The following is a 19,510-nucleotide window of genomic DNA, read 5'->3' on the forward strand; positions in this document are numbered from 1 at the left end:
TTATGACCACTGCACGGCAAAGGATTGCCAAGGACTTCTAAAACTGGGGCAATCGCAAAACAAGCTGTTGTCATCTTGAGGCCTGGGCACTGAGAAGGCCACTGAGCTACAGCATTAACTACACGCTGGAATCACTGCAGCGATGCAGTGCAATTTGCCCATACAGGGACTCTATCTTCAAAGGAAATCTGATGAATATTACCAGCAGCCTGCACCATTTCTTGCATTTCTATCCCCAGTTAAATGAGCTTAATCTCAACCCCTTGTCTTCCAGAGGGAGGGAGAGAGAAAAGCAAGAAGGGGTCCTGCCCTCTTTTTGCAGTAGATCTTGATTTGGGGAAGTATTTTGGGCACATGAAGCAAATATTCCTCCCTTATGTAGGTTTTTTGTTCCCATGAGAAGAAAAGCCAAAATCTGGGTCTTTCCACATATGTTATTTCACAAAAATGGTTAAAAACAAACAGAGGTGAAAAATACTATGTCTCCTGACTGTGATTTATCCAACTGCTAGCTAGAAATACAACCAAGTCTTGTCCAGTATCCTGCATTTGTGGACTGTCCTTAGAAGCTTCAGTTGCATTTGCTTGCTGCACCTCAAAAGCAATTTTGTTTTTCAAAGACCAGAGTTAGTGACTGCTAGCTCTTCTGATTAAGCCTTTCTTATAAATCCCAAGCCAAAGGCATACAATTAAAGTCACACCAGGAAATAATAATTCTGGAGCGGGACACAAAGCAGACAGGCACAGAGGAGGCCAGGTCAGCCTGCTCCTTCTCCCAAAACCCAGACACTGTGCTTCTGCCTGCACCTCATCGCTGGCAGGGCTGCTACAAAAAAGCATTTCGACTGCCTCTGCACAGCAAAGTGAAGTGACAGATGCCTTATTTTTCCCATTAAAGGCTAAATAAACTTCAACCCTCCTCCTCATGAGTTCTGTCAGGGAACGCTGAGAAGGGAAGCAGCAGGGTCCAACACTATCCTTGGTGGGTGCAAGCAGCGCCAATCCCATACAGTGGAAGGACCACCACGCAAGGGCTCAGAAGACCTGGGTTTTCCCAGGGATCTGCTGGGTGACTTGGAGGAACTACCTTGGTTCTCTCCCCATCCAATTCTCTTTCTACACACTGTGATCTTACTGATTTAGAGCAAAATATAGCAAGGAACATCTCTTATAATGCAATTCTCTTACAGAGTAAGGTAGTACCTCTTGCTCCGACTGCTTTAAAAGAAGCAGCCATTGAATGAGATCTGACAGTGTGAAACAATACAATTAAAAATAATGGGAACACCTACCACCTTTTGCTTACTATGTTGTGCTTTCCCTCCTACCTATTTTACACAGAACAAATAACAGTTTCTTTAATTGGTGTGCTTACTTTACCTGCCAAATATTGAAAGATGGGTTTTCAAGGTAGAATTTGATGGGGGTACGTGGGTGGGACTGAAAGTGGCTTTCTGATAAAGACTGTTTGCAAAAAAAATCAAATAGTAGCACTAGTTTTAAATTCTGTCCATTTCAGACTTTGGTGTTTTTTCAAACTAATGAGGTGTGCAGATGTTATTATAGTAACATCAGGGCACTGAAAGGCAAGTTTTACTGGTTTGATAACAAGCATCTTACACAGATGAACTTGCAAGGTCACGCTGCAAAGTCACGGAATATCTGAATTGATCAAAAGCATGTACTCAGCCATATCTTGATGCTCTTTTCTATCTGTGGCACCGAAAAGGAGTATAATCTATTACAATAGCATTTTCTAAATTAGTAGTAATGTTATTGTAACCATGCTAGTCTAAAGATATGAGATGCAAGATATCTATGGAGAGGTAATATCTTCTATTAGGTCAGCTGAAATAACCGAAAACAGTTTGCAGGCTTTTTCACCATTTCCAGTTACAGCATCTTGTCTAATAAAAATATTACTTCTCCCCACCATTTTTTATTTACTACATTTTTGAACTATAAACTCTTAACCTACTGATGTAAAACACAGGTTTGACTTACTGCTGAATGAGGTTTAACACCGGAATATTTGCAAGATTTCAGCTGCTTAATCGTATTCTACGGAGTAGTGAATCAAGGAGAAGTCCACATTGAAATGATCAATGACTAGCACGGAACAGATATTTGAAATGGTGCAAGCTTTACTTATATAACTCACAATTTTATAACAATACTTAACATTTGTAAATACAAGTTGATGTCTGCAACAATTACCTTTATAGATGTAAACAAATCATTCCACCACATTGCCACAAATTCATGTGTACAGTAAAATGCTCACAACTGATGATTGATACTATACGGGAAGCTGGAGAAAGTAATTACCCAAATACCAAACAGATCTATGTTTGGCTTTTCTATTCTAAAGTTCATTTCAAAATCTTTAAACATTGTAAAAATAATTTTTAAAAGGACAAGTATTTGTGCAAGGAAATGTCTCATTTTTAGAACAGAAGTGGCACACATTATCACACTTTATTCTGAAAGAAAGTTCTGTAGATGTCAATAGAAGGTTTTTTGGTTTTTGTGGGTTTGGTTTTTTTTTCTGAATAAAGTGTCCAGGATTCGGTTTGAAGTCTTTGTTATTGTCATGCAACAAACTTCAATTTTTTCTTCATTCTACTAAAGAATATAATTAATAAAATTTCTAATGAAAAAATATTTTTCTATTATGAGAAAGGAGGTTATAGCTAGAATTTTTGAGGTAAGGCTCCATCAAGAATATATCAGTTAAAACAGTGAGGGTGGTTGTCAGTCACCTAATCAAGGTATCTGTCATCTGAGATGCCCTAAGGTAAACTGCTTGACCTCCAAGTGCCGTTCAGCAGGTCTTTTGTGCTGCCCCTTTATGGATAGGTCTGATACCCCCAGTGCTAGGCATCTGCCTATGGGCCACTGAATCAGCTTCTAAATCTATGTGGACTTTGCTGAAAACTTACATACTTGGCGCACAACTTATCCCACATCCCTGAAACAACATACAGTAGCTGAGACATCCACATGTAGTGGTCATAGATGGTGTAAAACAGGCCAAGTGTCATCTTGCCGGTGTAAGAAATGGGGGGTACACAGTATAACCTAGAGCATCTTAAATGTCACTGGGTACTTCTAAGTGGGCAACTGAATCAATACCCTTTGTAAAGTCATATACATTTAGGTGACTCGGTCTTCAATTGTATCCTGCCCTTGAAGCTTAATCTGCCAACACCAAGACTACCTCATTAAAATACTGAGCTGGAAGCCACAATGCAGACACAGCTAAATGTACACTGAGATTTGATTCTAAAGGATTTTTATGATTTTTTAAGTTTTGCAATCTCAGAGTAGGTACAGAGTTAGCTGTATCATTAAATGGATTAGAGAGTTCGGAGTAGTCTTCCCGGCCTATTCTTCTACATTCTACCTCAACATCTTGCCAACGTATTTCTCAACTTCCTAAATTAGAGATGATCATTCTATCCAGCTGGACAGGATCCACTCACTTTACCTTAGCGTTAGAAGAGGACTACATATGGCATCCCTTCTCCAGTCATACAATTAGCCTACTGTGCACTTGGAGGTCCCAAGCCACCCCTGGAGGGAATGCTTCTGCACAGAGGTAGAAAATCTGAAAATCCGTCCTTTCCACAGGGCAAGAAGTACAGGAGGACGTGCATCACATGAGGTGCTCTCCCAGGAACTTTAAAAACCAGGGCTGCATGGCAGCTGGTAGAGTAACATGCAACAGCTGCCCTTGCTGCCGCTTCTCTCTGGGCTGCTCCTTCACCACACGACTAATTGGAGATTAGTGTGCCTACTGGAGATTGGAGAGTGCCTATGTGCTAAACCAAAACTGTAAAATAAATTCTACATGCTCTCGCTATGTTACAAATGAACATAACATTTTGCCAAGCAGAAAACACTGTAGTAAGTTCTTTGATTGCAGAGCTAATTTGTTATGCTGCACCTTCTATGCAATAGCCGTACAGCCACATTACAGCAAAGTAAGCACAGACACATAAAAACTGAAGAAACAGCAGGCAAATCAACTTGTGCTATTTGGCTTCAGGCAAAAATTAAAGCGAGTCATGCTGAAAACTTGTAAACTTTTCTTATGCTGCCATGACACCTGTCTTTGAAGACTGAAAAGCCTGACAGCACTGGTTGCAGAAGCTTTTCAGTTTAATGTTGGAAAATACGCATGCAACCAAAATTATATGTGTTGTCTACAACGGTTCAACTTCCCTTCAATGTGAAGAGGGCAACGAAGAGGTGAAAAAGTCTCTGTCTGGCATTTGCAACATGACTGCAATACAGAGAAGAGCAAAATGCCAGGAATCTGAAAGCTACTCTAGTTAAATATACCTTTTCTTTCTGTGTGTGATCATATGCTTGTGGATGCTAAATACATTGCCCTGGCTGGCCAGTATTAAGAATCATGGTTCTAATCTGCCTTCAGCATCATGTGTGCAGCTCCCAGCGGACACAAGGGGAGATAGGCATGATAAGGCAGAATTCACCATATATTCTTATTCAAACCAAATTCTGATATATTTCTCTTGCACTGTGATTTTGAAACATTGAAATGGGACACTTTTGGTCAAGAAGCAGTGCTGCTTTCAAATAATTGCATTTATCCCAAAATGACATGCTGCATAAACATAGGGCATGCTTTGGAATATTAATTCAGCTTTTTGGTTTTGAAAATGATCCCACCAGTCCTTTCAGTACAGGGACTGGAAAAGTTCTTTTGAAGATAACATTTATTATGCACATCAAAATGCTTCAATGCAAACAGGACAGGCAAGATAACACATTTTAAAAGCTTTCTTGTTTTCCTTTTTTTCCTTTCTGGCAAACAGGAACCTTTTATATTACTTTTCATTACTATTTTTTAGTTGCTTCTCCTAAGCTTGGAGCTATTTATGGAAATTACAATATTCATGTATGGTAGCTTCAGTCAAAGATATCAGGATTAGTATGAGAGGAAAATTTCGACTGAAAGCCTGTTATTCACATCGTTCTCTTCTCAGCTTGGCAAAGTTGAAGGTTAACGTCATCTGTTCTAGACATTTCAGATTAGTCACAGAACTTTTCTTGGTGGTTCAGTGCCTGGTCATCCAGTCAGAGGAACAGTAATCCATATGGAAAAATTAGCTCAATGCTACTAGACTGGTGGTTAATACTTGAGCCTTAGTTAGGAATGTTCGCAGCATCTTGGGACTCTTTTCTTCCTTGATCAATTTCTTAAAATAGGATTCTTCATCAGAGGCTGAAAAGAGGAGGACTGTACTGAAGTATATTTTTTTTCCATCACCAAGTCTTTTTTTTTTTTTTTTTAGGAAAAAGATACACATATTTTTAATGTCCCATGCAAAAAAATTAAAATAAAATAAAAAGTTACACAATTTGGTTAGGAGTTACATTCTGAATTCCTGTATAGTAGTTTGCTTGGTTTGCATCCTGGAATGATAATCTTCAACAGGAGATTTGTTAAGACATACTTAATGTATAAATGCTGATAAACACTGCTGGAAATCTGGTAACTAACTGCATTTTTGAATAAGAAAATATCTTGACACTTCCCTTTGGATTATTTTCAACTCTGTATTAGAAAAATTATTGCTTAACAACACATACAGAATATTCGTTCCCATTTGAGACATGGCTTATTCTGAAGGGTTAAACTATCTTGTCTAAATGAGGCAGGTGGAAAGGGCAGTGAACTGATATGTAAAATCTTAAAAGTGGTCAGGTAAAGGTCACCCTTTGCCAGCTGGCTTTGACAAACATCAGCTTAAAAGGGCATATCTGACTACAGAGGGAAAATTGTTAAGTATTTTGCTTAAAATACAGATTTGTAAGAAATGATGGTTTTGGAAAACTGTGTATTAAAACTGTAAATGAATGAAACAACTGCGTTCTCCTTTGCAACCACTCTTCAAAAACACCAGTAACACTGGAAAATCAAACCCCAAATCTATTTAGATTTTATTAAAATGGAAATTTTACTGAAATGATGAATAAACATATTAAGAAATAGGTTCTAATGCATCTACCAAATTCATGTTTTCATTCACAGTTAAAAGTAGCTAATCCAGTTCTGACTGGCTGACTGAACTACATTACTTAGCATTTTAGTTCTTGCTCACACCAATTTTGAATTTATAATGCATCAACAAAAAAGGACACTGGTATTACAGGCACCTGATTTTATACCCTCTGTTCAGTTCTGCCATTTAGAGGTTTTGGGTTTTCCTTTTCTGCCAGTTTTTGTGAGTCAAGATTTATCAATTAGAGCTTGAAAGAATTCACTTATATTTCTCAGACTTACTTTAGTAAAAAATGGAAAAGACTGAATAAAGGAGAAAAAAACTAATGCAACTCAATTTTGAAAACCCGATTTCAAGTGAATCATTATATTAAATGCATACCAAAAAAACTCTGTACAGACATGAGAGTCAAGATAATTAAGATACATGGCTCTTACCCTCCCACTAACCTATGAACTGGCAGACTAAATTAGACCATAACTAGAAATGAGATTCTATCACACACCAGTATACGCATTAAAAAAAGAAACACCTTACCAAAATTGTAGTGACAACTACTGTTCTATTCTCAATGGCCGAAGTGTCATTTCCAAGTGTAGGTTCATGCTGAATCAAAACTAATTTATCCATATCATTCCAGTAACCAACCTGCAAAACAAAATGTATATAATTTACAATAGAATAGTCTAAATTCTGTATAATTACAACCTTATAAATGATCATAAGAACAACAGAGTCATCCCAAGATAATTTTGTACCAAAGGAAGTGCTGTCATGCCCATAGACAGGCCGCGGTGGTACGTATCTAACATTTTGGGTATACCATCTTGCACCACTGCTGCTCAGAGTCAGAGCTGGTATCGCTGCCACTCAGCTGTTCCTGAACGATCTGAGCTTCAACCAGAGGCATAAATTATATCCCATTCTCAATAGTTTGAAGCCTTCCTGGGGCATAAATGAGATATAAGAATTTTTGCTCTCCACAAGAAAATTTTCATTCACTAATCACCTCCAGATCTTCTGGTCTTAGATGGAGGAGTGAAAGACGTGGATGATAGCTTTGCAATTCAATGGCTGATCTCAGTTCCCTGCTCCACCGTGGGCTTCCTGGGAGACCCCAACCCAGGGACTTACACCAGGCTCGTTCCACTCAACTGCTGGCACTGACCTTTGGTACCTACACTAGAAGCCCTGTTATTAAAGTTTTCTTAACACTCCCTGGACAGACAGGCACCACCGGACAGTGACTCAGCTCATGCAGGGTGAGCATCCCTCCTAAAAAAGTGCTTGCTTTCCCCACTGACTATAAAGCATGGTGAGAGTGACTTCACTTTAGAAGTATCTCTGGTAAGTGCCTTCAGGGTTCATCTCCCTGGCTGCATTCAGGGTGCCACAACCCTTCCCAGAGCAGCCTTATGGTGAAACAGCTGCCTTTGTTCATCGCTGGCTGTTCCCTAGGAACAGGTCGGAATCACTCATTCTTGTATTCCCATGGAGAAAAAAAAAATAATCAGAAGAGGTATGCCTGCAATCAGAAGCCTTCCCTTACAGACAGATATCACTCTTTGCAGTGCACACCGCTGCAGCCTGCAGCTGTGCCCTCAGCATTGGTAGTGATGCTGCTGGCCCTAGACATGAGTCAACATCCTTTTCTGTGAGGGCCCAGGGATGTGGCACTTACTTAGGGACATGGTTTAGTGGGACTTAGCAGTGTTAAGTTTATGGTAGGACTCAACGATCTTAAAGGTCTTTCCCATGTAAATGATTCTATGAGTCTATGAAACGGCAAGTGGTTCATGACAGTGGTCCCTTGTCTCACTCTTACTTGGAGATGTCTAATTCCACCTTCACAACCATCCTTTCAGCACAACACCAGACACAGGTCCCTTAGCTGAAGCTGTTCTCACATCTAACCTCTGACTCACTAAGAAACACCCTCCCTTTTCCCCTTCTTGCCATTCTCTTTGCCATAACTAGATCATGGTTGTCTGTGGACCCTCTGACGTGGCAGCTGGGGAATAGCTCAGTGCCTGTTCCTCTGACCCGGCACTGACAGCACTCAGCTCCATGTCAAATGGACAACATGAACAAACATGTCAGTAGAAGAACAGTGCTCTAACCCCATCTAAAGGGGCCCTCTAGGTTCCTACGAACATAATGAATTAAGAGACTGATCTTTTTTCCTAGGAAAGGTGCAGACAGCAGCAGTGATTTTCAAAGGTTCCTATCAAAGAGATGCAATTCGAGCTGGCACAGCTCATTTTCAGAAGCACCTGGGGACCAGTCAGCAGCAACTCTCCCTTCCCTCCTTCCTTGATTAATCAGGAGTTCATGAGACCAAGAGCTGGGAGAGGGAACACCTTGTCCATCTTACCAGAAGAAAGGGAATTTTAGTGGAAAGCAGGCTCCAGAAAGAGCTCCAGTGTAACTGTCAGTGCCAAAGGACAGTCCGTACCTTGGATGAAAAGACTTCAGTATGATGGAAAATGGCTAAATGATCAGATCAATCATGCAGCCAATATTATTTCTTACATTACTGTAGAACCCAGACTAAAATTCACCATCACATAGGATTCTGTATTCATGATGTGGAGAAACATCTTGTTCAAATCAATTCAGTGATATGTGACATCTAGGAGTGCAGGGGAGTGCTTTTGGTTCCTGGTCTCATATGCATTAAAAAATCCTTAATTCTTAATTAAGGATTAAGAGAATCTTAAAAGAATCCTTATATTCTTAAAACAGTCAACCTTCCTCTTGATTCTTAAATTTACTAATTCATTATTTTCCTTTTTGGAAAAAAAATTATGCAGAGGCAAGTCACTTTAACAGCTCCTAGAGCAGTGTGCAGACACACTCACCACAGAGAATTACAAATACATGAAATAATTCAATATGAGTGAGCGAGTATGAGTCAATACGAGTGAATATTTTTTTGTTAGTGAAGCAAACAAGCACAAACTCTTCCCATGCACAATTTCTGGTATATTTAGTTGAAATGTTCCTTTTCTCTTTGCAATTGCTATTACAGCACAGGAGCCTTGATTTAGGTGTCTGCAGCTAACAGGAAGCTTCAGCATTGCTGATACAGTGGAGGGGGAGGTTTTTTTCCCAATAGGATGCACTGCTAACAAAGATTCTTTTTCATCCAGACACTATAGAGTCACAGACACAATTGATAACTGAAAATGTCAAGTTCCTGTCAAAACCTGTGACCAGCTAAAGGCAGAGTACGTACACCAAAATCTGGCAGTTTGTGAAACTCATTATAATAGTGAATGATTGTTTTTCATTGTGCAATTCCTCATTGCTGGGAAGTTCAGAAGGAAAGCAGAAAATGAATGATGTACTGTGTTATAAAAGTAAGTACCATATGAAAATGCAGACAGCGATAAATAAGGTTTTTGAGGAATAGCAGGTATTTTTTAAAGGAATTTTAGCTTGTGTGCCTGGGTGTGAGCTTGCATGTGTGTGTCTCAAACCTGTGCTAAAGTAACCCTGGAACTGGATTACTGAATAAATACATAAGATATATGATGACACTTGTGTAAGTACAGATATTCACAGCCACTCTGAGAGCACTAAATAACAATATGTTTTCCTATAAATGCCTCAGATCCCTAAGGAAAAGAACTCCTCAAAGGATAGGACTGAATTCAGCTATTAAAGTGCATCCAATTCTACTTGGATTGCAATTGGACTTTATAGCAGTTGCATCCACTTATACAGAGGCTGAATTTGTCTTTTAAGAAACAATATTGCAAAAATATCTGCCTCAAAGTAAATTTGTCACAACAGTACGGCATTTGAATGAGTAGTGTCATTTCTGAAGACTTGCGAGCCTTGCAGCAATCACAGAAGTGTTCCTGCTGAAGCCCACATGTCGCTAAGGGTACGAGAAAACTCAAAATTTTTGATAATCAATTTTCAAGTTAGTTTCCCAAGTCGGCATTTAGGAGACAAAGTTTAGACTGCCTTGTGCATGTGTGCATGTACGTGTATACATATATGTATGTGTTTTGTTTACATTTTTTTCCTTTTTTTTTTTTTAAATCTTGGTGACATGATGAATGGTGAATGACAGAATCACAGAATGACTGGGGTGGAAAGGCATCTCTGGAGGTAATTTGGTCCAACCCCCCTGCTCAACCTAGAGCCAGCTGCCCAGGACCGTTTTCAGATGGCTTTTGAGTATCTCCAAGGAAGGAGACTCCACGACCTCTCTAGGCAACCTGTGCCAGTGCTTGGTCACCATCACAGTAAAAAAGTGTTTCCTAATCGCGGAATCACAGAATGGTAGGGGTTGGAAGGGACCTTCGGAGATCATCTAGTCCAACCCCCCTGGCCAATGCAGGGTCACCCAGAGCAGGTTGCACAGGAATGCGTCCAGGCGGGTTTTGAATGTCCAGAGAAGGAGACTCCACCACGTCTCTGGGCAGCCTGTTCCAGTGCTCTGCCACCCTCAAAGTAAAGAAGGTTATCCTCATGTTGAGATGGAATTTCCTGTGTTCTAGCTTGTGCCCATTGGCCCTTGTTCTGCCACCAAGCACCACTGGACTCTGGCTCCATCGTCTTGACGCCTGCCCTTTACATATTTATAACCATTGATAAGATCCCCTCTCAGTCTTGTCTTCTCCAGGCTAAACAGACCCAGGTATCTCAACCTTTCCTCATAAAAGAGGTGCTCCATTCCCTTGATCACCTTGTCAGTGTTGTTGTCAACGGATTCCAGGAACCTCCTGTATTGCTTAGGTCCTCCTGTGTTGTCCCACCAGCAGGTACTGGGGTGCGTGAAGTCCCCCATGACAATCAGGGCCTATGAATATGAGGCTGCTCCTATTGGTCTGTAGAGGGCCTCATCTACTTGTTCTTCCTGGTCAGGTGGCCTAGGGCAGACACTCACTATAACGTCACCTTGACCTGTCCTCTCTTTAATCCTAACCCATAAATTCTCATCTGTCTCCTCATCCATCTCCAGGCAGAGCTCCATGAACTCCGGCTGCTCTTACACACAAAGGGCAACTCCCCCTCCTCATCTTCCCTGCCTGTCCTTCCTTAAGAGCCTGTATGCCTTTGCTGCAACACTCCAGTCACAGAAGCCGTCCCACCACATCTCCGTGATCTTTCTCCTCACACCCTTTCCCCTCACTGGCAGGTTTATTATGGTTCTGCAGACAAGAACCAAGTAAGAAATGCTGCATAAATTAAACCAATATGAGCATTGGTTATTGTTACCCATGTTATTAAACTATATTGAACTCTGCCTCTGACTAGCTGTGCCATTTTGTAATGCTCTGTTCACGTCCTTAAAGCTGTGGGCAACAAAAATCACTTTTCTGAAGATTAGAGACATGCATTGCTCTGACTGGAAAGGCTAGTCCTGAAAAGATACTGCTGGGTGACTCATAAGTCATGTTATGTAGGACATGAGAAGAAGGCATTAAAAGTGAAGGCCTCTTAGTTCAATCAAGTATAGCCATTTCTCACGTATTATATAGGATTTGTCAGGCTGGAGCACATAATTGGTCCAATGATCACAAATAAAATACTATGTAGTACATGAGAAATAAATTCTTGTGAGTAGCCAGATCTGTCAAAGCTGTTATGGCTTGTTATATCAAAGGCAGGTAATGCCTTAAGAGTGGCAGAGAGGCATGCCTGAAAAGGTAAGAAAAGCACCTTGGGACTCTAGCGTGGCATAGACGTAGCTCCTCTTTTTGCAGCCACCCTCCCCTTCAAATTGCAGACAAGAAGAGAGGGTGGGGACATCCCTGCAGTGGTGCCAGCAAGAGACCTCTCTCAAAGCAGGTGACAAATATTGAAAGAGGAACAATAGGCCACTTGTGACAGTTTGCTGCCAAGCAAATTCCCTAATGAGTTACTGAAGTTGTGACGTAATTAACCACCTTGCCTCCCTCCTGTACAGTTGGGAATTGGAGATGGAACAGTCACATATCACCACTTGCCTTTGATGCACCCCAGCCACCCGTACGTCCCCCTGGCTGCCGACAGTGCAGTGCGCAGCCAGGAAGGGAGCAGGAGTGGCAGCAAGGTCAGACACATCGCCTGGCAGAAGACACTGGGCTTCCCAAGAGAGAAGGAAGACAGACTCACCTTTCCCAATTTATTCTTCAGCCACCTGTCATACTTTCAAAAAGTATGTGCCTCATACACAGGCGCATGCTTTGCTTTGGTCTACAGCTCTACGCTGCAATATACCCATAGTTTGTTCATCCCAATGTGTAATTCTGCTCTGTGTCTGCAGTTTAACACTGCCTCCTCATCACTGTGGCATGTGACTGTCTTTGGGGACACACAGTTCCCCTGGGGTACTGTTTACTGGGCTTGTCACCTCTGGCCCAACAGCAGAGGACTATTCAATTCTGATTGTCTTGGCCCTACTCAAGTGTGCATGATTCTCCTATTCACCATCAGCTTCTCACTTTTTCTTGTTGTGATGAGCTTGAAAACCAAACAGGCCACAATGCCTCCAAAGGAAATAAAATCATTGAGCTTGAGTGCATTTCATGATCTTTATTTGATTTATACTATGAAAAATGGACAAATTTCAGCACAGAAGAGAAAGTGTTAACAAAGTACCCGGGCTTATCTTTTCAAAGTGATTGGGCTGAGTGATAAGCTATATGCATTCAGACATGGAGGATCTGCTTAGACATATATGTTAATGTGTGTTTGCCTATGTTGCTTACAAGCAACCAGTCAAGCACGCAGGATTAGATACTGAAATCAATTTCAGAAAATATAAGAATTCAGGGCATTCTCTCTTCCTCCGCTCTCCTCTCCTTTCCCTCTTAAAAGCCCTATGTTAATACAGTCTATGATTCTTGTTTACACAGAACACACAAATGACCCAGCCTAAAAAATGCCAGTACTTTGCAAGATAGATAGAAATCTTTGGATAAGATGAAAGAAATATCTACTCTTCAGGCTTCTGACCATTTCCCATCACCCATCAGCCTAGCAACATGCCACAGAGCTGGTTTTCATTAGTATGCGGGATTGATTGATTGATATCCCACCTTTCCAAGATGCACACTTGTTCTTGTGTCCCCTAATCTGTTGCACTGAATAATAGTATCTAGTAGAAAATGCAGTTTAAATCTGCTTCCACCGGAAATATTATCCATGTATTCAATATATTATCTTTTTTTTTAAACCACACAGCGGTCCAGTTTAATATAAGTTTGCATAATAATTTCATCATATGTAACTCATTTATATGATATCAGGATAGTAAACATTGTCAGTACGTACCTTCCGAGGGCCCGTGTTCTTCAGCTCAAAGACATCCATGGTGTAGTTGACTCTGCGACCATAGTGGTCAAATTGAACATTTCCTGTCAATCCTTGTATTCGAACCTACAAAGTGAAGAAAAAGCATCATGAAGATACAACCTTATATTCTTTATTCCAAATGCCACAGAGCAGTGGAAGTGATCCTGGCTGTGTCCTTAGATTACCATAACAACACTACTCTAGAACAGACAGGCATTATAAAGCAAAAAAGCTGGCTACTCTTCCTTTGTATTCCTTTTTCCTGTGAAACCATGCTCAAAATAGGCTTAGATATGCCAGTATCTAAATGCTAACAAAGACACACAACGGACCTTCTCTTCTTTCATGCTGTGCAGCTCAACACTTTCAAGCTGCAGGTCCTAAAGACAAGTACATTTTTTATCATTCTCATCACTGCTGCAGAATATTTTGGATCACGTGAAATAAACCTAAAGGATGTTCAGCCTGAGCTCACATATCTTTCTAGCTCACACTCTGGTGGATTAAATGTATAAATTGAGTATATATTGCTCATCAAGGTAAACGTGATGACAACCTTGTCCTCAGTAAAGCAATTTACTATCACAGAAGATGGGTGACATTCACAGGGCCTGAAAAGAGTGTTTTCTAAGCCTCAGAGTGAAGGACAGACGTAAAGCCATAAGATTGGCTGTGGCAGTTTTCCACTACCTGTGTCTCAGCTAAAACCAGAACTCCTTTTTTTCTTTTTTTTTTCTTTCGGTGCTTTACTGCCTCACTGAAGGATACCCAGACTGTAGTCCTCATCTCAAAGAAGCCATGGCCATATTGCTGCTGGCTTTAATTGTATCAGGATCTGGCCACCCAAACCTCTTTGGCCAGATTCAAAGGCTCATGCTGCCCACCCAAACACAGAAGCCTGACTGCATGCTTATGAAAATTGTTACAGATCTGTGCATCTGCACGGGGTATGCGAAGCATACAAAATGCTTTGTTTCTCTCCCTAAGAGACAGGATGTGGATTTAAACCACTTACTCCTTCCCTCTGTCCATTTCTATCTCTGCTGATTTTTCTCCAGGACTGAAACCTTGGCTTCGAGGCACAGAGCTGCCAGCTCTGTCGGCAGTCACTTCTCCTCAGCAGTTTCTCCTGAGTGGAGCCTGCTCATTTGCAATGATTTAAATTCTACTGCAGGATTTTTATTTTCTTACTGTCCCATTCAAAGGAAAGGTTAAATCATCTTGACAGAGATCCGGAACTTTCTAGGCATCCATATTCATCAGGAATTCCAAATCCTGACATCAGAGAACAACAGCTCTGGGTTATTTCTTTTTAAAGAAAAAAGTACTACCTGTGTGATTTCCCTGGGAGAAATCTACTCTTATTCCAGACGACAGAAACATCTTTGAAAGGTTGTATTATGTAACTATACCTTTTTCCTTAAATGGTAAATATCTGTGCAGCCAGGTTCTATGCAAAACTAACAGATGAGCTCACCGGTTCAGTGGAAGAAGTCCCAACTATCTCAATAGAACTAATAGTAGTTTCAGATAGTAGTAGTTCCCCTCTGCTTTCATCCCAAGTTAAAAACCAGAACAAGCAGAACAGCCCCAGCTGTTTCCAAATGGCAACTGAAAAATTAATTTGCCCTCTCCTATTACTGCACTTGTGTGTAATATCTTTCAAATCATACAGTGTACAACTAGTATCTTAATATTCATAAAGATCACCAGAATAAAGCACAGCCTTACCTGTTTTAATGTCCTCTCCATATCAATTCCTTGACCCCATGGGGCTGCAGGGTTAGCAAGGCAATCACCAGCATTTCCTCTCCTTGAAATATCAATTTTCTGTCTTCTCAGATTACGGAAAGTTTCAGCCATCACAAGTACTCCATCATACGTTAATGCAGATGTATACTAAATAGATGGACAAACGCACCGCTTTAGAGCTGGCATGTCTTTACAAAAATCAGCTGTCTCAGATATTTCCAGTTTGATTCATTATGCAGCAGTTTCTACACCTTCATTTAGAAAAAAACTCTCCTCAAAATCAAAAGCAATTTTGTCTAAGGAACAAACGCAGGACTGAGAAGAGTACACTTCAGTAGCTCCAGCTTTATCTTAAGGGTAGAGAAATCTGCCTCTGAAGAATTATTAAAAGAAACAAATTGAACTGGAGATATGCAGGTCTCACATTATTTTTTTTTCCAGTTGTCTTATATGGTAGGGAATAACCCCACCCTCCCAACTTACTCAAAAGAAAAGAAAGAAACTAACTCAGTGAGAAAATATAACTGAAAGAAATGCATGGCTAATGAGCAGACATCCTGGCTACTGGAATTGTTAAGAATGATCAAGGGTATGTTCTTCCTATTGGAAAACCTATGATGGCTCTCTGAATGACACAGGGCGCTAACAGGCTATGTTTCTACACTAGCTACAGTAACTGCTTTAGGTTGAGAACATGTCAAATGAAATGCATAGAGCAAGTCCTCAATGGATGTGAGCCTGCAGCCATATAAACAAAGGGGCATTTCCTCAGTATGGTCCTCTCATGAACGTACTGCACCAAGTTGCCAACGTGCCCAGGGCTGCGATTGACATGCCCTGTAACTTCCAAAATTTAAATTCAGTTCTTCAAGTCTAATTTCCTTCCTTTCCTTTGTCTTGCATATTGTTAGCTCTTTGGGACACAGCTTATCTTTATAATCTCAAATTTTGGCTATCCATGGGTGAATTATGTGCAATTCGGGTTAATCATGCTGACTTCTCAGAAGGAGGCAGCACAATCCTGTTCATGTGGAAAGTACTCCCATAGGCTAGATCGCTCCCGTCACCAGGTCTTGGGGATGTCTGCACTCCATAGATGACAGCATCCTTGTGGTGTTTTTCCTCCATAACGTAAATTTCTTGAATATTCACTGAATTATGTAGCTATGCTTCGTATTATCCATGTTGATACCTTCTCCAGACTTTGCAAACCTACTCCTCTCCCAGCACAGTGCCCAGCACAAAGTAGCCCAGTTTCAACTAGGTCTGATATGCATTAGTTCAAATAATCACAGAACTATTTTGATGAAGTCATATTTATAGCTATGCTGTGATTTGCCTGCCAAGAAAATAATAGGTGAGAGAAATATTTTGTTATCCATCTGTGAGGGATTAGGATAGAGGAACACTGGAAAGTAATTTCACTCTAAGATCATGCCTGAAAGTGATTACTACACCAGGTTTTGAGGTGGATAGAATTTCCAGCAGAAACTGTAAATTAAAATTTAAGGGTAGTAAATTTACAGTTGTGGTTACATCTTATATAGAGAAGAATTCAGCTGTCAGGAAAGCTCTGCATTCTGAGTGAATCTAGATAATTACAGTAATTAATGTAAAATTGGTTGAAATTAAGTTGTCAGTTACACATTTGACCTTTAATTCCTGTCAGTTAAGGGGTGAAGTTGGAGAATAAGTGACAAAGGACATTAAAGTACATTACTGAAATGTGTTGCAGTTTGTGCTTCTATCATACAGTCATAAGGATAGGCATAATTAGTTGCCAGTAAGATAACCGCCTTCTCATCTGCCTAAATATTAAGGTCTTCATTCATGTATTCAACAATGTTAATCAGAAATTAGAACACTTGAGGGATATCCTTGGTGGTGCTTCAGATCAGCCAGTACCTTTGGTGGGGTCTCGGATCCTGGGTATTCTCTCTGGTCCAGCTTCTTCCAGCGCTGCATCAGCTTAGTTACCATCGGGGTACTGAAATCTACTAACTGAAATCCAGTCACATTGGCTCCTCCATGCATAAATCTCTCCAGAGAAATATCTTTGAATCCCTAGAAAATCAATTTAAGATATCTTTTTTGTCCTCATACACCACTGTGGGTCCAACCTGTTCTAGGTCAGCAGGGCACCATAAAGAATGCATAGCAGCAGGTTTCCATTAGAAGCCAAAACTTAAAACCAGAGAATAATGTTGAACCTAGGTTGACAATTTCCATTTGTTTAATAAAGTATGAACCAAAACCAAGAAATACATTCTCACATTATTGCTAGGGTGGTCTGGAGAGCTAAGCAACACATTGCTGGGAATGGCAGACAGTTTTTGAAGAAAAGCCTTTGGCGAATCAGCTCAAAAGTGCCTCCAGAATATTAAAGCCTTAATCTGGTTTCCATAAAAGTTGGCAGATTTGAATGAGCACTGTACTAGTGTTTTAACAAATATATGCCTGTTTCCTTGGATCTTTGCAAAATGAACAACACTATTCTATAAATACATTTATTCCAGGATTCGTTGTTTAGGCTGAAGGTGTCTTGAGATAATGAGATAATATAATAGACACTACAAGGCACAAGGGTCTCACTGTTAGTGCAAGGAAAATATAACAGCAGAATCACACTTTTGTGAAACATGATGGTGGTAGCTCTCAGATCTGCTATATATTGAAAGCCTGGAGTGACCCCCAACACTGAAAGAAAAAATGAAGTACATATACTTAATAGTTTCTCAGGCTAATCTCTTCATCATGTATAAAGACAAATTATCTAGTAAAATTTGCCTCTAGAGACATAACTGAACTTCAAGAAACTGTATAATGCAAACTGCTAAAGCAAGCTAAGAGTCAAGGATGAATCTTTCTGCTCCTTTCCTAGCTGCTACGTTTAATGCTAGCTCATAGGTATCTTATTTTTATTTTCTTAAATTCCTCTGATTGGCATTTATCAATGCAAAATGACATTTATTATCACACTGAACTTAAAAAAGAAAGACACAGGAAAAAATAATTCAGGGTTACTGACCCAGTACCCAGGGGAAAAAACCTGTTAAGGACAGAGATTTGATTCATGTCCTAAAGGATACTGCCAGTAACTATAAAAGGTGATGCATCAGAAGTTATAGCACCCACATTGCTGAACAGCCAGTCGATAGCAATGTAGAATCACAGAATCATAGAATCATAGAATTGCTGGGGTTGGAAGGGACCTTTAAGATCATCAAGTCCAACCTTTAACCTACCCTGACAAAAGCCACTTCTAAACCATGTCCCTAAGTGCCCCATCTACCCTTTTTTTAAACACCTCCAGGGATGGTGAATCCACCACCTCCCTGGGCAGCCCATTCCAATGTTTAATAACCCTTTCAGTGAAAAAATGTTTCCTAATATCCAATCTAAACCTCCCCTGACGTAACTTGAACCCGTTTCCTCTCGTCCTATCACTTGTCACCAGGGAGAAGAGGTCAGCCCCCATCTCTCTACAACCTCCTTTCAGGTAGTTGTAGAGGGTGATAAGGTCTCCCCTCAGCCTCCTCTTCTCCAGGCTAAACAACCCCAGCTCCCTCAGTCGTTCTTCATAAGGTTTGTCCTCCAGGCCCCTCACCAGCTTTGTAGCCCTTCTCTGGACACGCTCCAACACCTCAATGTCCCTCTTGTAGCGAGGGGCCCAAAACTGAACGCAGTACTCGAGGTGGGGCCTCACCAGTGCCGAGTACAGGGGGATGATCACTTCCCTAGTCCGGCTCACCACACTATTCCTGACACAGGCCAGGATGCTGTTGGCCTTCTTGGCCACCTGGGCACACTGCTGGCTCATATTCAGCCGGCTGTCAACCAACACCCCCAGGTCCTTTTCTGCCGGGCTGCTTTTGAGCCACTCTGCCCCCATCCTGTAGCGCTGCATGGGGTTGTTGTGACCCAAGTGCAGGACCCGGCACTTGGCCTTGTTGAACCTCATACCATTGGTCTCAGCCCATCGGTCCAGCCTGTCCAGATCCCTCTGCAGGGCCAACCTACCCTCAAGCAGATCAACACGCCCGCCCAGCTTAGTGTCATCTGCGAACTTACTGAGGGTGCATTCGATCCCTTCATCCAGATCATTGATAAAGATATTAAAGAGAACCGGCCCCAGCACTGAGCCCTGGGGGACACCACTGGACCGGACCGGCCACCAACTGGATTTAACTCCATTTACCACCACTCTCTGGGCACGGCCATCCAGCCAGTTTTTTACCCAGTGAAGAGTACACCTGTCCAGGCCATGAGCAGCCAGTTTCTCCAGGAGAATGCTGTGGGAAACAGTGTCAAAAACTTTGCAAAAATCCAAGTAGATAACATCCACAGCTTTTCCCTCATCCACTAAGTGGGTCACCTTATCATAGAAGGATATTAGGTTTGATAGGCATGACCTGCCCTTCACAAAC

At 41.1% G+C, this 19,510-nt stretch overlaps 1 protein-coding gene across 9 annotated transcripts in view; it reads right to left on the reverse strand.

The window, feature by feature from the left end:
* Nucleotides 1-19,510, reverse strand: part of GRIA4 (glutamate ionotropic receptor AMPA type subunit 4) — a 228,611-nt gene that overhangs the window by 58,091 nt on the left and 151,010 nt on the right. For 8 of the 9 annotated variants that reach the window (XR_012584971.1, XR_012584972.1, XM_074570629.1 and 5 more), the window contains exons 6-9: nucleotides 16,989-17,147; nucleotides 15,063-15,230; nucleotides 13,311-13,415; nucleotides 6,573-6,683 (exon numbers count right to left, since the gene is read on the reverse strand). Coding sequence is in view for 7 of the 9 variants with exons in the window: in XM_074570629.1 (XP_074426730.1) it covers nucleotides 6,573-6,683; nucleotides 13,311-13,415; nucleotides 15,063-15,230; nucleotides 16,989-17,147 (543 nt within the window). In the remaining 2 variants the exon portion in view is untranslated. Of the gene's footprint in view, nucleotides 1-2,129; nucleotides 5,255-6,572; nucleotides 6,684-13,310; nucleotides 13,416-15,062; nucleotides 15,231-16,988; nucleotides 17,148-19,510 lie in introns of those variants that run through there. The other variant, XM_074570685.1, reaches the window with a different exon arrangement.

The sequence above is a fragment of the Larus michahellis genome, chromosome 1, assembly GCF_964199755.1.
Source record: "Larus michahellis chromosome 1, bLarMic1.1, whole genome shotgun sequence".
NCBI lineage: Eukaryota > Metazoa > Chordata > Aves > Charadriiformes > Laridae > Larus > Larus michahellis.